Here is a 21319-nt window from a genome sequence, read left to right as displayed (position 1 = left end):
GCCTGGAATAAAATTTGCAGCAGGTTTTTACGAATCCTACACTGTAAAATCCACACAGAGTTACTAAGTAAATAAAGGTTAATACATCAAAAGTTAAAGTAATAAAGCTTAAAATAATTCTATAAAAGAGAGCACACCCCTTTGAGAGTATATAGAGCTTGCAATAATTCTCTATGAGCTACATTTCTCATCGGAATTACTCTATGCTACATTATAAGCTGAAAGTTTGTTTTCATCATTTTCCTGAACAATAGAATGGAAAGATAACTGAATGAATGACAAGATATTTGCAGATGAAAAGTGCAAATGTGTGCATGTGTGCAAACTTCATTGTATTTGACATGGTTTCAATCTCTGGAAATATCCAACCATTTCTTCCGGCTTTTACCAGTTGAAGAGCGTATTTTGCCCAAGGGTCATAAAATAAATCTGACTGGAGCCAGATTGGACAGAGGCAAAGAATACCTTAGGGGAGAAAAAAAAAAGGAAAGAAGTTGAGACATCATCAGTTGGCAGTTTGGACAATTTTAACCTGATATTTGAGCAAGAGAAAAAAGATTGAACACTGCAATTTCAATTTACTTTCACACATTAAATGAGAATGACACTGCCTCTTGTGTAAATTTATTTATCCAAACTTATTAATTTAGATAATGAGGGTCAGGGCTAGGAATAGGAAAAGACTGAATTAGTCTAAAGTCTGAATTGTAGACTCTTTGAAAAGAAAGGCAGTGTTATCACTTTCTAATTCACATGGTACAATCACAAAAACTTAAGAGGCCTTTAATTCAACCTATCCCTGAACAAGAATCCTCTTTCCAGGATCTCAGACAAATGGGTTTCCTGACTCTGCTTGGAGACCTCCAGGGAGGGGAGTCCATTTGCTCCCAGGGCAGCCCAGGCTATTTGGGGTCAGCCTTAACTGTGTGCAAGTTTTTCCTTACACATAAACACCCCCGAGTTGCTTCTGGTTCTGCTCTCTGGGCCAAGCAGAACAAGTCTCATCTGTCTTCCATGTGACAGCCCTTCGAGGAATTGAAGACTGTCTGCTATCATGTTGTACTTAAGTACTCTCCTCTCCGGTTTCTTCTACTGATTCACACAGAACATGGTCTCAAATCTTCTCACTATCCTGATAGTCCTGTTCTGGACACAGTCCAGCGAGTCTATGTGCTTCCTAAAATGGCATGGCCAGAACGGAAGCCAATACTCAATTACCTTAATCTGGAAAATAAGGAAGTTGGATTAAATGATGACTAAGGTCTCTTTCACTTTTAGAGCTCGTTATACTATTTCCAAAGCAGTCTGACGAAGGCAGAGTACCCTTTCATAATTATTGTCTACCTTCTTTGGGGTATTATATTCTTTTTTGGCTGCCGTGCCACACTGCTGACTTGAGCCCCAGATCTTTTCCAGACAAACGGTCCTCTTGTCCATTCAGTACTTGTGAAGATGGTTGTTTTAATTCAAATGTCGATCTTTATATTTATCCCTATTAAATTCTAATTTGTGAGATCTGGCCCATTACTCAATACTGTTGAGATATTTCTGGATCCTGACACAGATATGACCAATGTATTAGCTATTGCTCCTAGCTTTGTTTCACCTACAAATCTGCTAGCATCATCATCATCATCATCATCATCATCATCATCATCATCATTATCATCATCATCATCAACATAGTGCTATAAGGTTTGCAAAGCATTTTACCAATACTATCTTATTTGGTCCTCATAACAACCCCAGAAGGTGGCTACTATTATTTTCATTTTACAGAGAAGAAAATTGAGGCAGATAGAGCTTAAGTGACTTGCTTGGTGTTAGAGAACTAGAAAGTGTCTAAGACTGGATTTGAACTCTTCCTGACTCCGGATCTAGCATTCCATCTGTACCTTGTAAATAACACAAGACCAAGGAGAGGTTCCTGGGTACACTACATTATAGACCACCTCTCTTGGGTACAAAATGAAACCAATTCTGCCGACTCCCACATTTATTCTCCCGAGTACAATTTGTGAGCTGCCCCAGTGGAAACCAAAATCATTCTGAATCATCACGACTTGTGACTTCTTAGAGTAGTTCCTGATCTTTATCCTTTTCACATCTTTAAAAATCTGATACTTTTTGCAAAGTTTTTGGAATGAAGATCAAGGAGCTAATGGTGTCTTATCTATAGCAAAATATACTGGTTGGCTCATTTTCATTCTATGTCCCTGGGAACCCAGACTTGCTCACATTATGGCTGCCATGAGATAGGCCTGTGATGTAAGACGGCTTGAGCATCTCATGTGGCCACTGTAAATTCCCAGTGATACTTTGAGAAGCAAAGAATCTTAGAGGTGGAAGCCTCAGAAGCCACTTGGTCCAAACCATGCCAGAGCAACAATCACCCCTTGATGGCAAGCCTCTATTTATTTCCGTGTAACCTTCACCCACTGCTCCTGATCTCACCCACTACGATCAAGATAGTACCTGTACTCCATTGGAATGGGCCAAACTGCATTCAGTATTGGAGCTGGCCCAGAATACACTGGTTTTCCCCTGATATAGCTAAAAGCACCCTTTCCACTCCCCCAGATCCTCAACATAGATCATACCGAGCAGACCTCAGAGGTTGGTGGAAGGGCTCTCCTTCTATGGGTTCTATGTCGATAATATATTTCTTCTTGACAGTTATGATCTGTAACGACTCTTTTCATCTAATCAAATAGATGTATACTTAAGGAGCCAACCAAAGATGCCATTCAGCATGATGTGGTAGAAAATTCATTAACCTTAATATCAAAAGATCTACATTCAAATCCCTACTCTGATACTTATTACCTATCTGGTCTTTTGATGTCCTGTCTTCCTGGACCTCAGTTTCTTTCTCTGTAAAATGAGGCAGTTGGGCTAGATACTTCTGAGGTTCCTACCAGCTGTAGAACTTTTCACCCAGGATTCTGATTCTGACACAATGGCCTCATCTGATTGATTCATTCATGATAATTCACCTTGGCTCTGCACTATCCCTATCTGCTAGCCACTTTCAGCCTCACGTGTTTTCTAACTTAAACTGGACAAAGGTCCTCTGTCCTAAGCTCTGCCCTCTTACCCCTCCTAAGCTTCTTGCCTGGAATCATTTACTTTGGTTGTCAATAATGATCAAATCAAAGGCAGGTTCCAAACTTCCACTTTAATTTGGGCTACCCAGACAGCTTTAAATGACTCTTATGGTGTGTTTAAAGGCCTGATTTTAATCTGAAAAGAAAAGGGCCTGTGGCTCAAATACAATAACTTGTTCTACAGCAAAAGAAATAATGGCTAAGCTCTGCTTGGGACATGACTGGAATCTTTGATTTTTCTTGCAAATGTTTTTCTTTGAAAATCACAGTTAATCATTTACTCAATCAAGAAATGCTCCAGCTATTTCTGCTGGGAAAGGTGAATTTGCCTTTGGCAACATTATGCAGACAGTTACTTCTTTCTTAACGAGCAACAAGAAAAAGCACATCTCTCACTTGATTAAACTAGTTAATTTCCAACTAGTTTAACCAACTGGATTTAACCATCTTGGGTGGGGAGCATGGTTGATTCTTAATGAGCAGCGAGGAAAAGCATCTCTCTCACTTGGTTAAACTAGTTAATTTCCAACTTTTTGCCGGTTAATTGTTCCTCCGGAACATACGCACCTTGTCATTTCGTTCACACAGAAATTTGAGCTTCTGGGATTTCTTGTGCATGAACACTCCTTCCAGGTTTCCAGCTTCTACAGAGCGGAGCTCAATTGCTTTTTCTCCCCAGCCCATGACCTGGTTTGACTGGAGATAGGCTAATGATAGAAAAGTAAAAGAAAAAACTTAGAAAGCTGCCAATCGTAGTCCATTTGGGGTTACTGAGAGACCGACTATCCGGTTTGTGAATGAACCCTTTGCCTCCTTTACATGTCCCAGTGGCCCGGCCATAGCTTGCTGCCAGTGGCGCTGCTTGGGAACATTTCTTGATGCTCAGAACTGTTCATTGTGCTAATTCTCTGCACCTTTCTTGGGTAAGGAACTGTGACATCTGACAAACGCAGGGCTTCTGGATTTCCATTATCGATCTGATCTCTGATCCTCATTGCAAGAGAGAATCAAGAGTGGATTTTTTTAAAACAGAAATTCAAATCTACTCTCTCCCTTTATTTAAATACAGTATAATCAGTCAATGAGCATCAACAACACCTTCATTATTCCAAGGCACTAGGGATACTAAGACAGAAAAAGAAACTGTCCCTGTCCTCCGAGAACTTACTTTCTAATAGGGAAACATCTGATTACATATGCAAGGTAATTTTGGAGGGAAGGTACTAATACCTGGGGGAATAGGAGGAGACAGGATCTGGAGATACTTGAGGTAAAAGGCAGCACTTGGGCTATTCTATGAAGGAGATGAAGATTTTAGGGGAACCACAATTTATCTAGGTTTATATTCCTGTTTAAATAAAGTCTGTGACAAGCAGATGGAGTCTTAAAGAATGAAAACTTAAGGAAAAGGACTAGCTCAGGGAACTGATTATAGCATCTGTCATGTAATTGAATAGATTTTCATGTTCTAAGCAGGACTTAACCAGATTTGAAGTTTTTAAGGCTCTCTCTTGACCAGGATTTTGAAGGTTTTAGCAGCTTGATATTACTTTATGGCAATAAAGATTATGACAATAAGTGCTTTAATGCAGAAACCCTCATTATGTAAATAGCTGCTCAACAAGCTGGTGCTGTGAAGGGAATGTCATTAAAGTTGAATGAAAGAGCTTGGAGGCCACATTCTTCATAGGGAAGCCCATTTCCATAAATAAAGAAAACCCCCAACATTTATATAATATCAAGGTTTTGACAGAAGCTGAAAGGATTCATAAAATATCAAATTAAGTAAAGGAAAAGAGCAGAATTCTGGACTCACTCAATTTTCTTTTTTCTTCTTTGTAAAAGGGAAGGAATTGAACATTATCAACTCATCTGTATTTTTTTAAAACTTTTCTGGAGTTAGTAGAATGTTTAAACCAAAGCCATCTCTAAGCTGTGGCTATGTATATCAAATAGGCATAAAAAGGCTTGTTAAAAGGTTATGTTACTTAAGTAGCAATCTCTTTCCCAAAGGTACTGTGAACCATTCTGAGCTTGAGAACACACCAAGAACTTGTCAGCAAATCACAGTCCCTTTCATAGTGCAGGGCAAACTACTTGGATCAGGATCCCAATGCCCAGAACCAAGGATTTGTGAGGCCCTCAGAGTAGGATGGCCACCCAAAGTAGCCTGCAGACCAGAACCAGTCATCTATTTGTCTCCTACTGCTCACCTGGTCTCAAGTGGACCCTGGTACTCATACTTGGTCCCCTCTTTTTGGCAACAATTTTATATATACTCAAACTCAGGGAAGTGAAATAACCGGGGGCATGGCACAGGTATATGTATGGTAACTATTTGGTACACTGAATTAACTGTGTTGGTTTTCTTTCTTAGATATTTCTTGTATCCCTAGCACTCACGTTCCCAGAATCCACACCAGCTAAGAAACTTGGCTCTCCCGAGTTCAGCACCTAGATGTGCTTCCCCAAGTAGATAACATTACAGATCCCATTTGTGTGCCCCATTGACTTAGTGTCTTTTACTGACTATGGGACTCCTAGTAAAAGCTTTCTATGTCCACAGGTAACTCTCAAAAACCTAAATTGTTGAACAGATACCCATCGGGAGAGGAAGGGAAGGAGAATGGGATCAATGTAATCAACGGATCTGGTCCAGAACAAAATCCCAACATTTCTATAGCACTTCTAAGTTTGCAAAAAGCTTTGCATACATATTTCCTATTTGAGCCTCACAATAACTTTATGGGGTAGGACTAGGTTTCCAAGAATCAGGGGAGAGCAGAGGACTTCATGTGTGAAATGTGGCACACTTAGACACGGTCAACGATGGACAGAAAGAAACTAAAGAATTGACCCCTCAGGCAAACAGTGGGAAGGAACTGATAGAGATCAGTTTAGTTCCATGATCCCACCTTCTGGGAAGGTCATCCAGTCAGAAATCCAAGTTATGTCAAACCCCTGAGACCCATTCTCTGCCACATGTGGTCTCTTCCCTAACTCCACTAGACTTCCCAACCTCACTTCTCTTCCTTACAGCTAATTCTTGGGGAGTTAGGATTTAGCCTGCCAGCTAAGGGCTTGCCCCAACCTCATGGGGTGCTCCCTTTCTACGGGGTAATTGAGAGTTGCACTGAGGAACTGCTCTTTCATATGCTCTCTCACTCTATTTCATATTCACCATTCCTGGTGTCTCTTGTATCCCTTCATTTTGTCTGTAACCCATCCCCATGGATAAATCTACCTTTTTGCCAAAGAGAATGACACTGTGAATTCTTCACATGACCGAACCCCAACTTTTGCTGCCTGCCATCATCTGGTGTTTTTATCACTCACATCAGTCAATATGTTGATGTGAAAATTTTGCTCAACTGGACTTAGTTGAGGGTTCTTTTGGTCAAAGAGGGTCGCTGGATAGTAGTAATATAAGATATATAAAAGAGTGCCAATAAAATACTAAAAATATGTCCCAAGTTTGCATCTCCTTACCTACTGACATTTGATTACAAATAGTATGTACAATTAAGCAATAATTTCTCAACTTACTGAGCCCAATATTTTGGTATCACAGGGCTTCCAGCTTAGTCTTGAAAGCAAAAAATCTAGAAAAGTTTTAAGACAGATACATGAATGTTTAGCCTACCCTAACTTGTAAGTTTAACTTATCTTCAAGTATGTGATATTTTATTAGCTGGGACTGGGGAAAAGATCTCATTACCTTTTAAGCTAGGGACTGTATAGTTAAAGATGGCCTGACTTTTGATTATCACACCTCAGTATTTTGAAATCTCTTTATACTGTTGATAGAAAGTTCATAGAGGCTAAGTTATCGACTATAAAGGTTTATTAGGGCTCAGGACAATTTCTCATTGTGTAAACCTGGATTTGAGGGAAATTTTACTCACTGGATTTTTCTGTTGAAAAAAAAAAGGCAGCCAATTAACATGTCATTACACTGATTAATAATTTCAAATTGAAAAACAGGAAAAATTTAGCAGGGCTCTTCTGAAGCAGCAATATACAATTTTGAATTTGAAGTTACTCACAGCCAGGTCTCAGAATGAGAGAAAAGAAAATATGATGGTTTCAGAGCTTTCCTACAAGTAGGCCAATGCCCTACCTTATTTTGGGTCCTAATTTGAGGGCTTATTCCGCATTCTCTCCCTACTGCCAACAAACAGCTTGGTGTAGTTAAAAGCACACTGCCAAGGAGAGGGCTGGGTGGCATAGTAGATTGAAAACTGATCCAAGAGTCAGGAAGACCAGACCAGAGTTTATGCCCTGATTCAGATGCTCACGTCTCTCAGCTTCACTGTTCTCCTCCATGAAATGAATCTTTGGGGGTGGCCCAAAGTCAGAGAGTTGTTCAATTATTTTTTCCATCATGTCCAATTCTCATGACCCCATTTGGGATTTTCTTAGTAAATATGCTAGAGTGGTTTGCCATTTCCTTCTCCAGCTCATTTTACAGATGAGGAAACTGAGGCAAATTGGATTAAGTGATTTGCCCAGGGTCACACGGCTAGCAAATGTTTGAGGCCAAATTTAATCTTAGGTCTTCCTGACCCCAAACCTGGTGCTCTATCTATTGCAGAGCCACCTAATCACTCAAGGTAGAGCACTTAGAAATGGATTATTCTAGAATTTCAGGAGTTGTTGTGACTCCACAGCACACCCCCTTTTCATTGCTCAGAGAGGGTCACAATTACTTATATATTCTATCTATTAGAAAGGTAACTCAAAAAGGGAGCTGTTCTTTTAGTGTCACTTGCCCAAGAGTCTGCAAGAGCTTTTTCTTATTTTGAGAGATTCCAGGCTACTTATTGTAGTCGAAAGGATGACTATATTTTGTGGCAGCAAGGATTAACTGTTTGCCTTGGTGTCCTCATTTGTATACTAAGAATAATATCACCTACCTCAAGGGTAGAGACAATATTTTTGTTAAACTCTTTGCACACCTTAACGTGCAATATAAATGCCAACTATTATTGTTTTTAGAGAGATTTAACCTGTAAATCAAAATATCTTTCCACAATGCTATCATTTATTTTATTTTATTGAAATCTACACACCAAGTACTTTTAATTATAAGAATCATTCTAGAGATGGATAGGAAATTAGAATTCATCTATTTTATTCTCGTTTTATTTTGATGGAACTCTCAATTGTTTTTTTTTTTTTTGCTTTTTTCCCAGCTAATAAAATTTATTTTCTTTCTTTTCCACTCCCTCCCAGCAACAAGACAAAACCAAACGCTTATAGCAAATGTGGGTAGTCCAACAAAACAAACTCCCACATTGACCTTGTCTGAAAATGTGTTTCTCATTCTGCATCTTGAGTCTATCACATTTCTGTCAGGAGGCAGGCAGCTGCTTCATCATCTCTCATTTATTTTACATATGCATAAGGTGAAGTCTATAAAATTCTATTAACTTTAAGAAAAGCATAACCAATAGAGTCTGATAGCTAAGCCGGAGGGGCTTTTGGATCATTGGCCATGCCATGACCCCCTTCTACTCCAGAGGATAATTAAGAGTTCACCACCTCCATAATTAAGTGCTAGAAACTAATTCCCCTGCATACACTTCTTCCCATTTGCCCCCATCCCCTCAGGACAATGTGCTGGATGCCTGGAACCCCACACTAGAGATGTTCCACTACTCTGACCCCTTTTCAAGATCAGATGTCTTTTGGGAAACCTTATCGATACAGTTTTCATGCTAGAGTGAAAGAAGCACTGAGGAGTTTGGGTTGTTGTTTCCATTTTGCCAATGGTTGGATGATTCTGGGCAGGTCCCTTCTCCCCCTCTGTATAGAGACAGGGCTAGATTAAATGGGTTCTCTCTTCTCTTTCAGTTCTGATCTCCCATGTTGATGAAATACTTTAACCTTCTGGGTCAACAAACATGACGCTGGACTAGAAGACATAGAGGCAGTGATGTAACATAGAGTGCTTGATATGGAACCAGAAATCAGAATTCAAATCCTGCCTCTGACTTACTAATTGTGGGACCCTGAGCAAGTCACTACAAGCTGCACATGCTATCTCAGTTTCTCTGAACTGTCCATACAATATGTTTGACTTTATGATTTTATTAAAAGGGTACCAGGAAGGGAGGCAGGAAAAAGATATTAGGAGATGACTGTGGTATAAAACAGATGAAGTTATCAAGTAAAAGACAAATAAATGATTAAAAAGAAACAGTAAGGTTCGACTAGATGATCTCACAGGTTCTTTCAAGTTCTAAATTTTGAGCCTCAGTTTCCATCTCCATAAAAATGAGGAGGTGGAATTGGACAAGTTCTGAAGTTCCTTCCAGTTCAAGATCTACAACTGAACCTCTAACTTTTTACCACCCCTTTGATCCCTATAATTAAATATCCAATAGTGTTAATTGAGTGAACTTCTTTTCATTTCCTAGTAAAATGAACCTCCTTATTTCCGTTTCTGATGAATATGTTGGTTACGGAGATATCACTGTAAAAATTAGACTCAGATCTGTTATTTTTAGATTCCTTTGCCCCAGATCTGTCAATTATGTCGCAAGCCTTTGCCTTCTCTGTCAGTGAAAATGGGCTCCTTGAGAGCCAATGGTTTTCAACCTTTTCTGGGCTCTCACCTATTTGAAGAATCGGGGACACATTTTCAGGGCACTTTTAAAAATAATGTCACAGACTCCCTTCTTTTGGGATAGCTATAGTCACCGTTGGAAACCATAAAGACTTGTGCGAAATAAGTCTTCTAGCCCTAAGTGTGCCGCCACATGTTCTTACTGCCACATGCAGCCTAACCAAACTGAGCTTAAGAGAGAAAGGTCAAGAGGGGCCATGCAAATTTATGGAATGTTTGACTCTAATGCAAGGGCAAGGGCACAATGTCTGGGTAACTAATCAGGTGGTTCTTTAAATGGCTACAGTCCAGATATCTAACTTTCCATCACGGAATGGGGGTGAAGACTGGAGAGAATTTGTTTATGGGCTGCAGAGTAACAGGACCAGAAGGGCACATTTGGCTGCAGGTACCCAACTGACCAAGTGAACTTTCTCAAGCATCTGAACACCAAGCAAATATCCTGACCAACACGGTGCTACTAGATTTGACTATTAAGCAAGGATAGAAAGTTTTTTTTATGCTAAAGGAGGGCATTCTTGTTATTTAATATCTGGGTGACCCTGAATAGGTCAATTCCCCTCATTGGATTTCACTTTCCTCATCTGAAAAATCCTGGAAAGATAGAAGGTCATGAAAATGAAGCTCATTCATATACTCTCTGTCACTGGTGCTCAAGGCCAGATACAGCTCAATAGCATCAAACTAGAAAGAGAAAGGTCAAGAGACAATAAAGAACATTACAGAATTGTTGACCCTAACACAACAGGGAGGAAAGAATGACGCTTCTGGAAAAGTCAGATATCAGGAGGGCCACTGACTAAAAATATAAAATACATAGGAATTGTATCCACAATCATAAATAATCAAACTAACTTTCTTTCTTTCTTAGGGTATTGCAAGGAGGTCAGAGACACAAAGAAAGGTCCCATGTATGTGAAAACATTCAAAGAAGTATTTGTGGTGGAAAGGTAATTGACTCAAGGTAGGTGTCTTTCCATGGGGAATGACTAAACAAATGAAGTGCGTGAATTTAATAAAATATTATACTGTAAGAAATAATGAAGATGACGCATTTCGAGAAGGATGAGGAGAACTTCTATGAACTGCCATGAAGCAGGCTAGACCGGAAGGAAAAGCACCTATGATGACTACCATGATGGAAATCGAAATGATACTCAAAGATGTCTCTAAGCTCAGATTAATTACAATGATCAATATTTCTCCTGGACAATGGATGTGGAAGCATATACCCCCCTCCTCTCAGTAGAAAAGCGGGGGATGCTGCACATGCTGTCTCAGTTTTTCTGAACTATCCACACAATATGTTTGGCTTTATGGTTTTATTAGAAGGATTACAGGAAGGGAGGTAGGAATAAGATATTAGGAGATGACTGTGGTATAAAACAGATGAAGTTATTGAGTAAAAGACAAATAAATGATTGAAAAAAATAGGTTAGACTAGATGATCTCACAGGTCCTTTCAAGTTCAAAATTCCATAGTCCCATGATGGTATGACTACAGTCTGGGTGAGATGGGGAATGGAGTTTGTTAGAAAGAAGAGAGTGTATGGACTCAAATGTAAATTTTGAGTATTTTGTGTTCCCTGTCACAGAGAACCCTATCAGCCTGTGAAATATTTCTGCACGAAACACTACTGTGAGGGACGCAAACATTATCTTCACCTATGTGCTGGTTTCTTGAATAAAGGCAGACATAAGAATAAATCAGCTGGAGGGGGGAGACACATTTTCACTGTCTATTCTACATAGAGTAAATAAAAACAAAATTAATATGTAGTTATAGAATCAAATATCATTAGATTTCAGTGATGTGATTGTTGTGAATGAACACCAACTCCAACATCCCCAAAGTCTGACTTTGCCCCCAATGTTTCAAGCACAGTATGAGAATATTTTATTAAATTCATGTACTTCATTTGTTTAGCCATTCCCCATGGAAAGACCCAGAAAATGTTTCAATGTACAGAAGTACATTGATCAGTCAGCCTGTTGAGCCCCACCAACGAAAGGATGTATGAAGCCACGGATGAGCTCTGTTTTCATGCTAACTATCTGAACATTTAAGAAGTCTCTCCCAAGCCATTTGGGTGTGGACTGTCTCATACATACCCACACATGCTGGAGTTTCTCCCCACTGCAAAATTGATTCCTTAGTGAAATGTCCATATATGTCAACATAGACGCCTTCATCTTCATAGGTGAGCAGAAGCTCTGTGCCACTGGTATTGGGCAGGATGATGATAGTATGTGGTTGGATGGTTCCTGGGATCTGGAATGATATTTTATAAGGATTTAGATGACCAACCTGACTACAATCTTAATGCCCACATCAATCAAAGGAACTTGGCAGTGCAATGAATACAAAGCAGGTTTACAGCTTAGGGAAGGGAAAAGAAACATCAATTTCACCACAAGACTAGGCTTTTCTCTCCAGCCCTTGGAAAAAAAGTCTCTTTTCGGTTATTATGTAGAGTTCATAAAATAGTCCCTGTTCAATCTTTCACTTCATATTGATAAGAAATCTTAGCTCAGAAGAAGTCAAGATAGATGTCAGACACAGAAGAATCTCCTGGATTCTGCTCAAGGAAGCAATGTTTACAAACCATGAAAGAAGAGAAGCCATTTGATTCCAAAAGGATTTTTCTCAAGCAAGGGCTAGCCAATGGCTCATCAGCTTATAGTAAGAAGACTTGAGGATAATGGACACTAAGCTTCAATACCCTCAATTTATTCATTCCTTATTAACCTTAGAATCTAAGAAGAATTTCTAATCAAACTAGAAATGGAATCATTTGACATTTTTAAAGGTGCACTACACTTCAAATATTTCATTGTGCTACATGCAAACATCTTTAGTGGATATTCTCTTTCCTATGTGATATTTGACCAAAGAAACCATTGCCACTCAATAGCTTATGACTACTGCATAAAATCAGGAACTAAATGTGAGAGATTTACTATACAGAAAAAAATAACATCCAGATCATTTACTAAGAGAACTGTTTGAGGAATGAGAGAACATCCTAGCATCTCTAACTCTCCAGCTGCAGACAACAGTAGTATATGACAGAATCGAATTCCAACACTAGACATTTTCCCAGTCAAGTATTTTCCCCCAAAGTAAACGGCATGAAGCTCTTTGGTACCATTTCCAAACTAGCAACATGGGGGGAGGGCTTCTCGTAAGCCAGCTCCATCCCTCCACCCTCAAATCCACAGTCCCACGTACTGACCACCACAGAGAGGGCAGAAGCCGTCCTTGCCAAACTGAGAGCACTCAGGCCGAGTGCTTGGGTCCATGTCTCGGCTGCTACTATCCGCAAAACTAAAACTGGGATCCAGAGGCGGAGAGTGATTTTAATGTGCTGCCTTGGTACTCCCATGAGCTACTGGTGCAGAGGAGAGTTGAAGGGCAGGAGAGAAAAAGAATTCAGGTGCTAGTGCAAGACCAAGAGAGAGCCAGTGGGTCTCGATACAAGCATTTTCCAGTCAAACTGGACTATAGACACCAAAGGCTAATTCTTGTCTCTTCAACAATCCCTAAAGTAAGCAAAGCTTCTGAACAGGTTGGGGTCCCCTAGGAGAGGCACAGCATTTCTGATCCAGCAACTTGAAGCTAACGTTTATTTTTAGGATGTTCTGTTTTACAAAGGAAGAACCCAGAGGAACGACATCCACGCTCTCCTGAGAGGCCAATGATATTAGGGCATTCAGATTAAAAATTTATTTTGGTTACATACATGAGCTATCCTAATTAAGCTGGGTATCTGCTATCAAAAGGAGTGATTTAAAAGGCTTAAGGCTTAAAGTGTTTCTCCCTCACTCCCCTATCTTATATAGTAATTAGAAAATGTTCCCTTCTGGTAGGATAGAAAAGGATTTGAACTCATATCGAATCCAAGGCCAGCACTCTATTCACTACAAGTTGTTTTGAGGAAAGTAATTTGCAAAGCATAAAGCACTAGAGAAATGGATGTTGTTATTTTTTTCTTCCTCTGCCTCACTATTGATATCATCCACCTCCTGCTCTCACTCCTCATCTTTATTACCTCCTTGAGGTAATAATAGGCTTGGAATCCCATCAGTCATTTGCTCAGGAAGGGATTTTTATCATATTAATGATGATTCCTAAATCCTTCCTGGTAGAAGTTTTTAAATATCAGTACAAAGAAAACACATTCAATAAAAGCAAAGACAAATGAAAAGAAAAAGAGTGGGAGCATGTTTGCATTGAGGACAAGGAACAACCTTGTTCTCTTAGCCTTTCTATATTATAGAAGATAGTGTGGTGCAAGGAAGTGACTACTGGCTTTGAAGCCAGATGGCCTGGGTTCAATTCTCACCTTTATGCTTATTACTTGTATGAAATGGAGCAAGGCAATCAAAGGCAGAGTAGAAAGAGGACTATTGTTTCCTGATTTTTTTGAAGCCATGTCTCTCTAATGTGGCCCAAGATCACTTGGCTGCCAAACTGCTGCTTCCATCTTGTATTTATAAATTTGATTTTTTGATCTATGTAAGTCTTTGCAATTATCCCTTGTAAATTTCATCTTATTGGATTTGGCTCAATGTTGTAGCCTGTCAACATTTTTTTTTTTGGACGGTGACTTTGTCTTTCAGGGTTAGCCCTTTCTATCAGCTTTGTGGCTTAAGTGAATTTGATAAGCTTGCCATCTGTGCCGTTATTTATGTAGAAATGTTTAATAGAACAGAGCCAAGCACAGATCCCGGGGGCACTCCATTGGGAACCTCCTGCCAAGTTGATATCAAACCATTAGAGCTCACCATCCAAATTTTTCTAAGCTGACCTTGACCATTCAACTAGATCCAAATCTACCTAATTGTCTATGCCATATCTCACCTTCTTTTCCATGAAAATTGTAACCTGAGCGATTTTATTGAACATGTACTAAAATCTCAGTAACCTCTATCTATAGCACTCCTCTGCTCTCCCAACTGAATAACTCAGCCATATCTAAGTTCTCCGTACATCTTCATTGGTCTTTCCAGAAAATTATCCTTTTTTCTCTTCATCAGAATCATTTGCCTGTCTTTAGAATTTGATTTTTGAAAACTTCTCAGCCCTTCTTGGCTGATTTTCAAAGTAAGATTTTGGTATATGGGATCCTACCTCTCCTTTCTCTGAACCTTTTGAAATCTTCTTTTCTCAAATTTAGGATGCATTTCACATTAGGCTTGATATTCCTTCCTTCTAATACAAAATCTAGGTGGGAGCATTCATTCTTTGCCCCCCTCCACTCCAATTTCCATTATTTCCACCTATTGAGAATATAATTTTCCATTGTTGGTTTCTCCCCATCTGAAGACATCTTAACAGAGACTGGTCACTTTGCATTTTGAGGAAAGAGCTAATGAACTGGAAGTCAGAAAAATTAAAGAGCTGTCATTTTTTTTTTTACCCATGGTAAATATACATATGATTGGGCACTCCTTATCAGTGCTGGTAGTTACTATAAGAAAAACCTGATTGAAATTTTCAAAAGCTTTAGAAGAGTTAGCAAGGAAAGAAAACAATTATCATTAAATAATCATTTATGGGGATTAGAAGGAACTATCTTACATGAGTTGGTAGATATAGGTCATAAACCATCCCAGAATCAACATCAATGGCATGGAATCCTGCTACTGAGCCGTAGATCACTTTCAGTCTCTGTCCGTTTTCCACCGTGAGGTCAACTGCCAGAGGCTTCTGATAAAGGGAGGGGAACGACTGCAATCATAAAACAATATGGTGAGAAAGAATGAAATAATATTTCATGGGATTAGCCAGCATAAGATTAATAAGGATGAAAAACCCCAGGGGGGTCAAATTATCCCAGGCAGGTTCTAGAGAACATTTGAGACAAACTACAAGATCATATTGTTAGTCATATTCTGGTCAAGTTCTAAGAATGATATACTTGAGAAATGGAGTCAAGAGAGAAGCCAAGGGCTTGCTTGAGCTCTCCCCATTTTCCCTCAGAAACGACATTAAATCAAGTCTCTAAATGGCTTCTGGAGTGACAAAACCCACAGAACGATGGGATGAAACAATTTTCCATCTTAAGATAGCTTAGAAGGACTTCAGGAAAGGTATGTCTGATTTGGGTAAAAGGGGAGTGAAGCCCATTGCTGACGGTGTTTGGGCAAGCTAGTGGAAGCCGTGCCCTGGTGCAGAAAGAGCAAACTGCGAACTCTGGTACTACCAGCACAATAGGAATGACTAGGCCAGGCCACCTCAGTGCACTAAGCAAGCTACCAGCACCAGAGGTCCTGGAGCAGAAAGCCAGTGGCCAGGCCCCTGGCCTCCAGCACAAGAAGCTTAGGACAGTGCCTCCTGTACCCTGGGAGCAGAGTACAATGTGTGAAAAAGCAAAAAACAAAAAGGAGCCTTGACCATAGAAAGCTATGGTGGCATTAGTGAAGATCAAAACACAAACTCAGAAAAGGGCAAGTGTCAAAATGCCTACATGTGAAGCTTCAAGAAAGAATATGAATTGGTCTTAAGTAAGCCCTCTTGGAGCAGCTCAAAAAGGATTTTAAAAATCAAGTAAGGGAGAAAAAAAATTGGGAAAAGAGAGTTATGTAGGAAAATTATGAAAAAGTCAACAGCTTGGAAAAAAAGCACAAAAATTGACTGAAAAAAACTCTTTTAAAAGTAAAATTGACCAAATGAAAAAGGAGATACAAAAGCTAACCGAAGAAAATAATTCCTTAAAAATTAGAACTGGGCAAGTGGAGCCTAATGACTCCGTCAAGAATCAGTCAAATAAAACCAAAAGAATGAAAAAAAGAAAAGAAAATGTAAAATATCTCATTAGAAAATCAACTAACCTGGAAAATAGATCCAGAAGAGAGAATTTAAGAATTATTGGACTACCCCAAATCCATGATAACAAAACAAAACAAAACAAAAAAAAAAATAGCGTGGCTAAGTATGATGCAATTCTGAAAAGCAAAACTATGTAGGAAAAGGTAAAACATGACACAGTATCCAAATTCTTAGAGAAGTTAAGTGAAAAAATAGTCAGCACATATACAGCTAATCTATATTAGTGGGGAAATCTCAACCTCTCTCTTTCAGAGCTAGATAAAGCTAGTCACAAAATGAATAAGAAAGAAGCTAAGGCGGGGAATAGACTTTTAGAAAAGTTAAGCATGAGAGACCTTTAGAGAAAATTGAATAAGAATAGGAAGGAATGTACCTTTTTCTCAACAATAAATGTCACTTCAATTCTCAGACAAGGAATTGAAACTATTTATAGACATATGAAAATATGCTCCAAATCATTATTAATCAGAGAAATGCAAATTAAGACAACTCTGAGATACCACTACACACCTGTCAGATTGGCTAGAATGACAGGGAAAGATAATGGGGAATGTTGGAGGGGATGTGGGAAAACAGGGACACTGATACATTGTTGGTGGAATTGTGAACACATCCAGCCATTCTGGAGAGCAATTTGGAACTATGCTCAAAAAGTTATCAAACTGTGCATACCCTTTGATCCAGCAGTGTTTCTACTGGGCTTATACCAAAGAGATACTAAAGAAAGGAAAGGGACCTGTATGTGACAAAATGTTTGTGGCAGCCCTGTTTGTAGTGGCTAGAAGCTGGAAAATGAAAGGATGCCCATCAATTGGAGAATGGTTGAGTAAATTGTGGTATATGAATGTTATGGAATATTATTGTTCTGTAAGAAATGACCAGCAGGATGAATACAGAGAGGACTGGCGAGACTTCCATGAACTGATGCTGAGTGAAATGAGCAGAACCAGGAGATCATTATATACCTCAACTACGATACTGTTTGAGGATGTATTCTGATGGAAGTGGACCTCTTCAATAAAGAGAGCCTTAATTGATCAAAGATGGACAGAAGCAGCTACACCCAGAGAAAGAACACTGGGAAATGAATATAAACTGCTTGCATTTTTGTTTTTCTTCCTGGGTTATTTATACCTTCTGAATTCAATTCTCCCTGTGCAACAAGAAAACTGTTCGGTTCTGCACACATATATTGTATCTAGGATATACTGCAACCCATTCAACATGTAAAGGACTCTTGCCATCTGGGGGAAGGGGTGGAGGGAGGGAGGGGAAAAATTGGAACAGAAGTGAATGCAAGGGATAATGCTGTAAAAAATTACCCTGGCATGCATTTTATCAATAAAAAGTTATTAAAAAATTAAAATAAATAAATAAATAAAGGGAAAAAAAAAACCAATAAATGTCACTTACACAAAAAATGAGCACATATTAAAACAGAAAAACTTCACAATCAAATGCAGAAATGCCAAAATGTTAAATGTATCCTTTTTATATCATGAAGCAATAAAAATTACATGTAGTAAAGAGCCATAGAGAGATAACCTAAAAAAATTGGAAAATCTAATACTAAAGAATGAATAGGTCAAACAACAAATCATAGAAACAATCAACACTTTCATCAAAGAGAATGACAATAATGAGAAAACATGCTAAAATTTATAGAATGTAGCCAAAGCAGCTCTTAGAGGAAATTTTCTATCTAAAATCCTTACATGAATAAAATAGAGAAAACAAGTCAACAAACCAAGCATGAAATTAAAAAGCTAGCAAAATTTTTGCTTTTCTTCTCAGATTATTTTTATCTTATTACTAAGCATGATTGTTCTTGTGCAGCAAGATAACTGTGTAAATATGTATACATATATTGTATTTAACATATACTTTAACATATTTAATATGCATTGGACTACCTACCATCTAGGGGAGGGTTGGGGGAAAGAGGGGAAAAGTTGCAACAGAAGGTTTTTCAAGCGTCAATGCTGAAAAATTACCCATGCATCTATGTGTCTTATTAGTAAAGAGCTATAATAAAAAATAAATAAATAAAAATAAAATCCATGTGAATAAAGGGGGAAAAAGCTAGCAAAAGAACAAATTAAAAATCTTTAATTAAACACCAAATTAGAAACTCTGAAAATCAAAGGAGGGATTAATAAAATTGAAAGTAAAAAGTTTATTGAACTAATAAATAAAACTAAGAATTGGTTTTATGAAAAAAAACAATAAAATAGATTGATCTTTGATTAATAGATTTAAAAAAGAAAGAAAAAAATTAAATTACCAGTATCAAAAATAAAATGTGTGAATTCATCATTAATATAAAGGAAATTAGAGTAATAATCAGGAGATATTTTGCCTAACTATATGCCAATACATTTAACAATCTAAGCGAAATGGATGAATATTTATAAAAATATAAATTGCCCAAATTAAGAGAAGAGGAAATAAAATGTTTAAATAACCCTGTTTTATTTTTTTTCTTTATCCTGATTGTTTTTATTAAAGCTTTTTATTTTTCAAAACATGCATAGATAATTCTTCAACATTAACCCTTGCAAAACCTTGTATTCCAATTTCTCCTCCTTCCCCCATCTCCTCCTCTAGGTGGCAAGTAATCCAATATATGTTAAACATTAAATAACCCCAATTTAGAAAAAGAAATTGAACAAGTCATTAAGGAACTCCCCAAGAAAAAATCTCCAGGGCCAGAAAGATTTGCAAGTGAATTCTACCAAATATTTAAAGAACAATTAATTCCAATACTATGTAAACCATTTGGAAAAATATACAAATAAGGAATCTTATCAAAATTTTTATGACACAAATATGGGGCTAATACCCAAACCAGGAAGAACCAAAAAAGGAAAAAAAATTATAGACCAATTTCCCTAATGAATATTGATGAAAACATTTTAAATAAAATATTAGTAAAGATATTCCAGTAATTTATCACCAGGATATGGTGATATGACCAGGTGGGATTTATACCAGGAATGCAGGGATGATTCAATATTAGGAAAATTATCAGCACAATGAGCAAATCAAAAACAAAACTAAAAGAAATCATATGATTATTGCAATAGACGCAGAAAAAGCTTTTTGACAAAGTACAGCACCCATTCCTATTAAAATACATCAGAGAGCATAGGAATAAATGAAGTTTTCCTCAAAATAATAAACAGTATTTATCTAAAACCACCAGCAAGCGCTTTATGTAATGGGGATAAGCTAGGAACATTCTCAGAAAGATCAGGAGTAAAACAAGGATGCCTATTATCACCACCATTATTCAGTATTTTACTAGAAATGTTATTTTTTTACCAAGAAGAAAAAGAAATCGAAAGAATTAGAGTAAGCAATGAGGAAACAAAACTATTATTCTTTGCAGATAATATGATGGCATACTAGAGAATTCTAAATAATCAACTAAAAAAACTCCTTTAAACAATTAACATCATTAGCAAAGTTGTAGGATATCAAACAAACCTACATAAATCATTAGCATTTCTATATATTACCAACAAAGTCAACAGTAAGAGATAGAAAAATTCTATTTAAAATAACTGTAGACAATATAAAATATGTGGATGTTTATTTTACAAGACAAACCCAGGAACTATATGGACAGAATTACTAAACCCTTTTCCCACAAGTAAAGTCAGATTTAAACAACTGGAAAAATACCAAATGCTCATGGGGAGGATGAACTAATATAACAAAAATGACAATTCTACCTAAATTAATTTATTTAGTGTCATACCAATCAAAGTATGAAAAAAAATTTATAGAGTTAGAAAAAATAATAATAAAATTCATCTGGAAGAACAAAAGGTCAAGAATATAAAGGAAGAGGCAGCTAGTTAACCTATAGAGTATTGTAAATGTCACACTGACTGTTCCAGAATGGATAGGTGGAGTTGTTCTGCAATGGTCACATTTATTTAATCTAGAAGAATCTTGCATTTTTGTGTTTCCGCTATTCAAGTGGAATTGCCAATGGCATATCTTGGAATGAAGGACATGATCATGGTTCACTTACCTTAAAGGCCATAAACTTGTGGTATGGCTTCGGTGCCCACGCATAGACCTCGACTGAATTCCTCAAAGCGACAACGAGAAATTTGATTCTCTCATATTTAACTACGACAGACAAAAGCACAGAGGTCAAATGCCTAGTTTGTAACGTGGCTAGGAGATCAATATTTTTTTGGGGGGGAAACACAGTGTATGTGGAAGGTAATGATTGTAAAGGACTTTATATTCTAAGCTAAAGAGTTTGCACTTTATCTCTGAGAAATTAAGAAATAACTAAATGTTTTGAATGAGGAATGGCATGGTCCATTGTGCCTTAAGGAAGATTATTTTGGCAGCAGAGTAGGGGTATCCATTGGAAAAAAGAGAGGCTGAAACCAAGGGGATCAAGTGAGAGACTATTGCAAAAGTTCAGGTGAGAGTGAATAAAAAGCATGAACTACCATGTAAGCTGTAAGGGAGGAAAGGGGGCAGATATACAAGTTGTGGAGAGAGGCTTGACAATGCTTTTGGCAACCAATGAGATATGGGCGGAAGGGGAAGAGGAAAAAAAAGAATTAAAGATGACCCTGAGGTTGTGAACCTGAGTTTCTGGAAAGATGGTGTTAACCTCATCACAAACAGAAATAGAAGAGGGGGGATGGAGAGAAGAGTTCTGTTTTATACATGTTAAGTCTGAGATGCCTATAGCATATTGAGGAGGCGATATCC

General features: G+C 37.9%; 1 protein-coding gene across 1 annotated transcript in view; it reads right to left on the bottom strand.

Annotated features, from left to right (window-relative positions):
* Positions 1-232: 232 nt before the first annotated feature.
* Positions 233-21319, bottom strand: part of LOC127543146 (mitogen-activated protein kinase kinase kinase kinase 4-like) — a 216880-nt gene continuing 195793 nt past the window's right edge. The window contains exons 22-26 of the mRNA XM_051969166.1: positions 20616-20716; positions 15323-15472; positions 11851-12010; positions 3675-3814; positions 233-465 (exon numbers count right to left, since the gene is read on the bottom strand). Coding sequence (XP_051825126.1) covers positions 385-465; positions 3675-3814; positions 11851-12010; positions 15323-15472; positions 20616-20716 — 632 coding nt within the window. The 3' untranslated portion in view covers positions 233-384. The remainder of the gene's footprint in view (positions 466-3674; positions 3815-11850; positions 12011-15322; positions 15473-20615; positions 20717-21319) is intronic.

The sequence above is a fragment of the Antechinus flavipes genome, chromosome X (assembly GCF_016432865.1).
Source record: "Antechinus flavipes isolate AdamAnt ecotype Samford, QLD, Australia chromosome X, AdamAnt_v2, whole genome shotgun sequence".
NCBI classification, from domain to species: domain Eukaryota; kingdom Metazoa; phylum Chordata; class Mammalia; order Dasyuromorphia; family Dasyuridae; genus Antechinus; species Antechinus flavipes.
The sequence above is the reverse complement of the archived record's forward strand: the minus strand, read 5'-3'. Positions and strand labels throughout refer to the sequence as shown.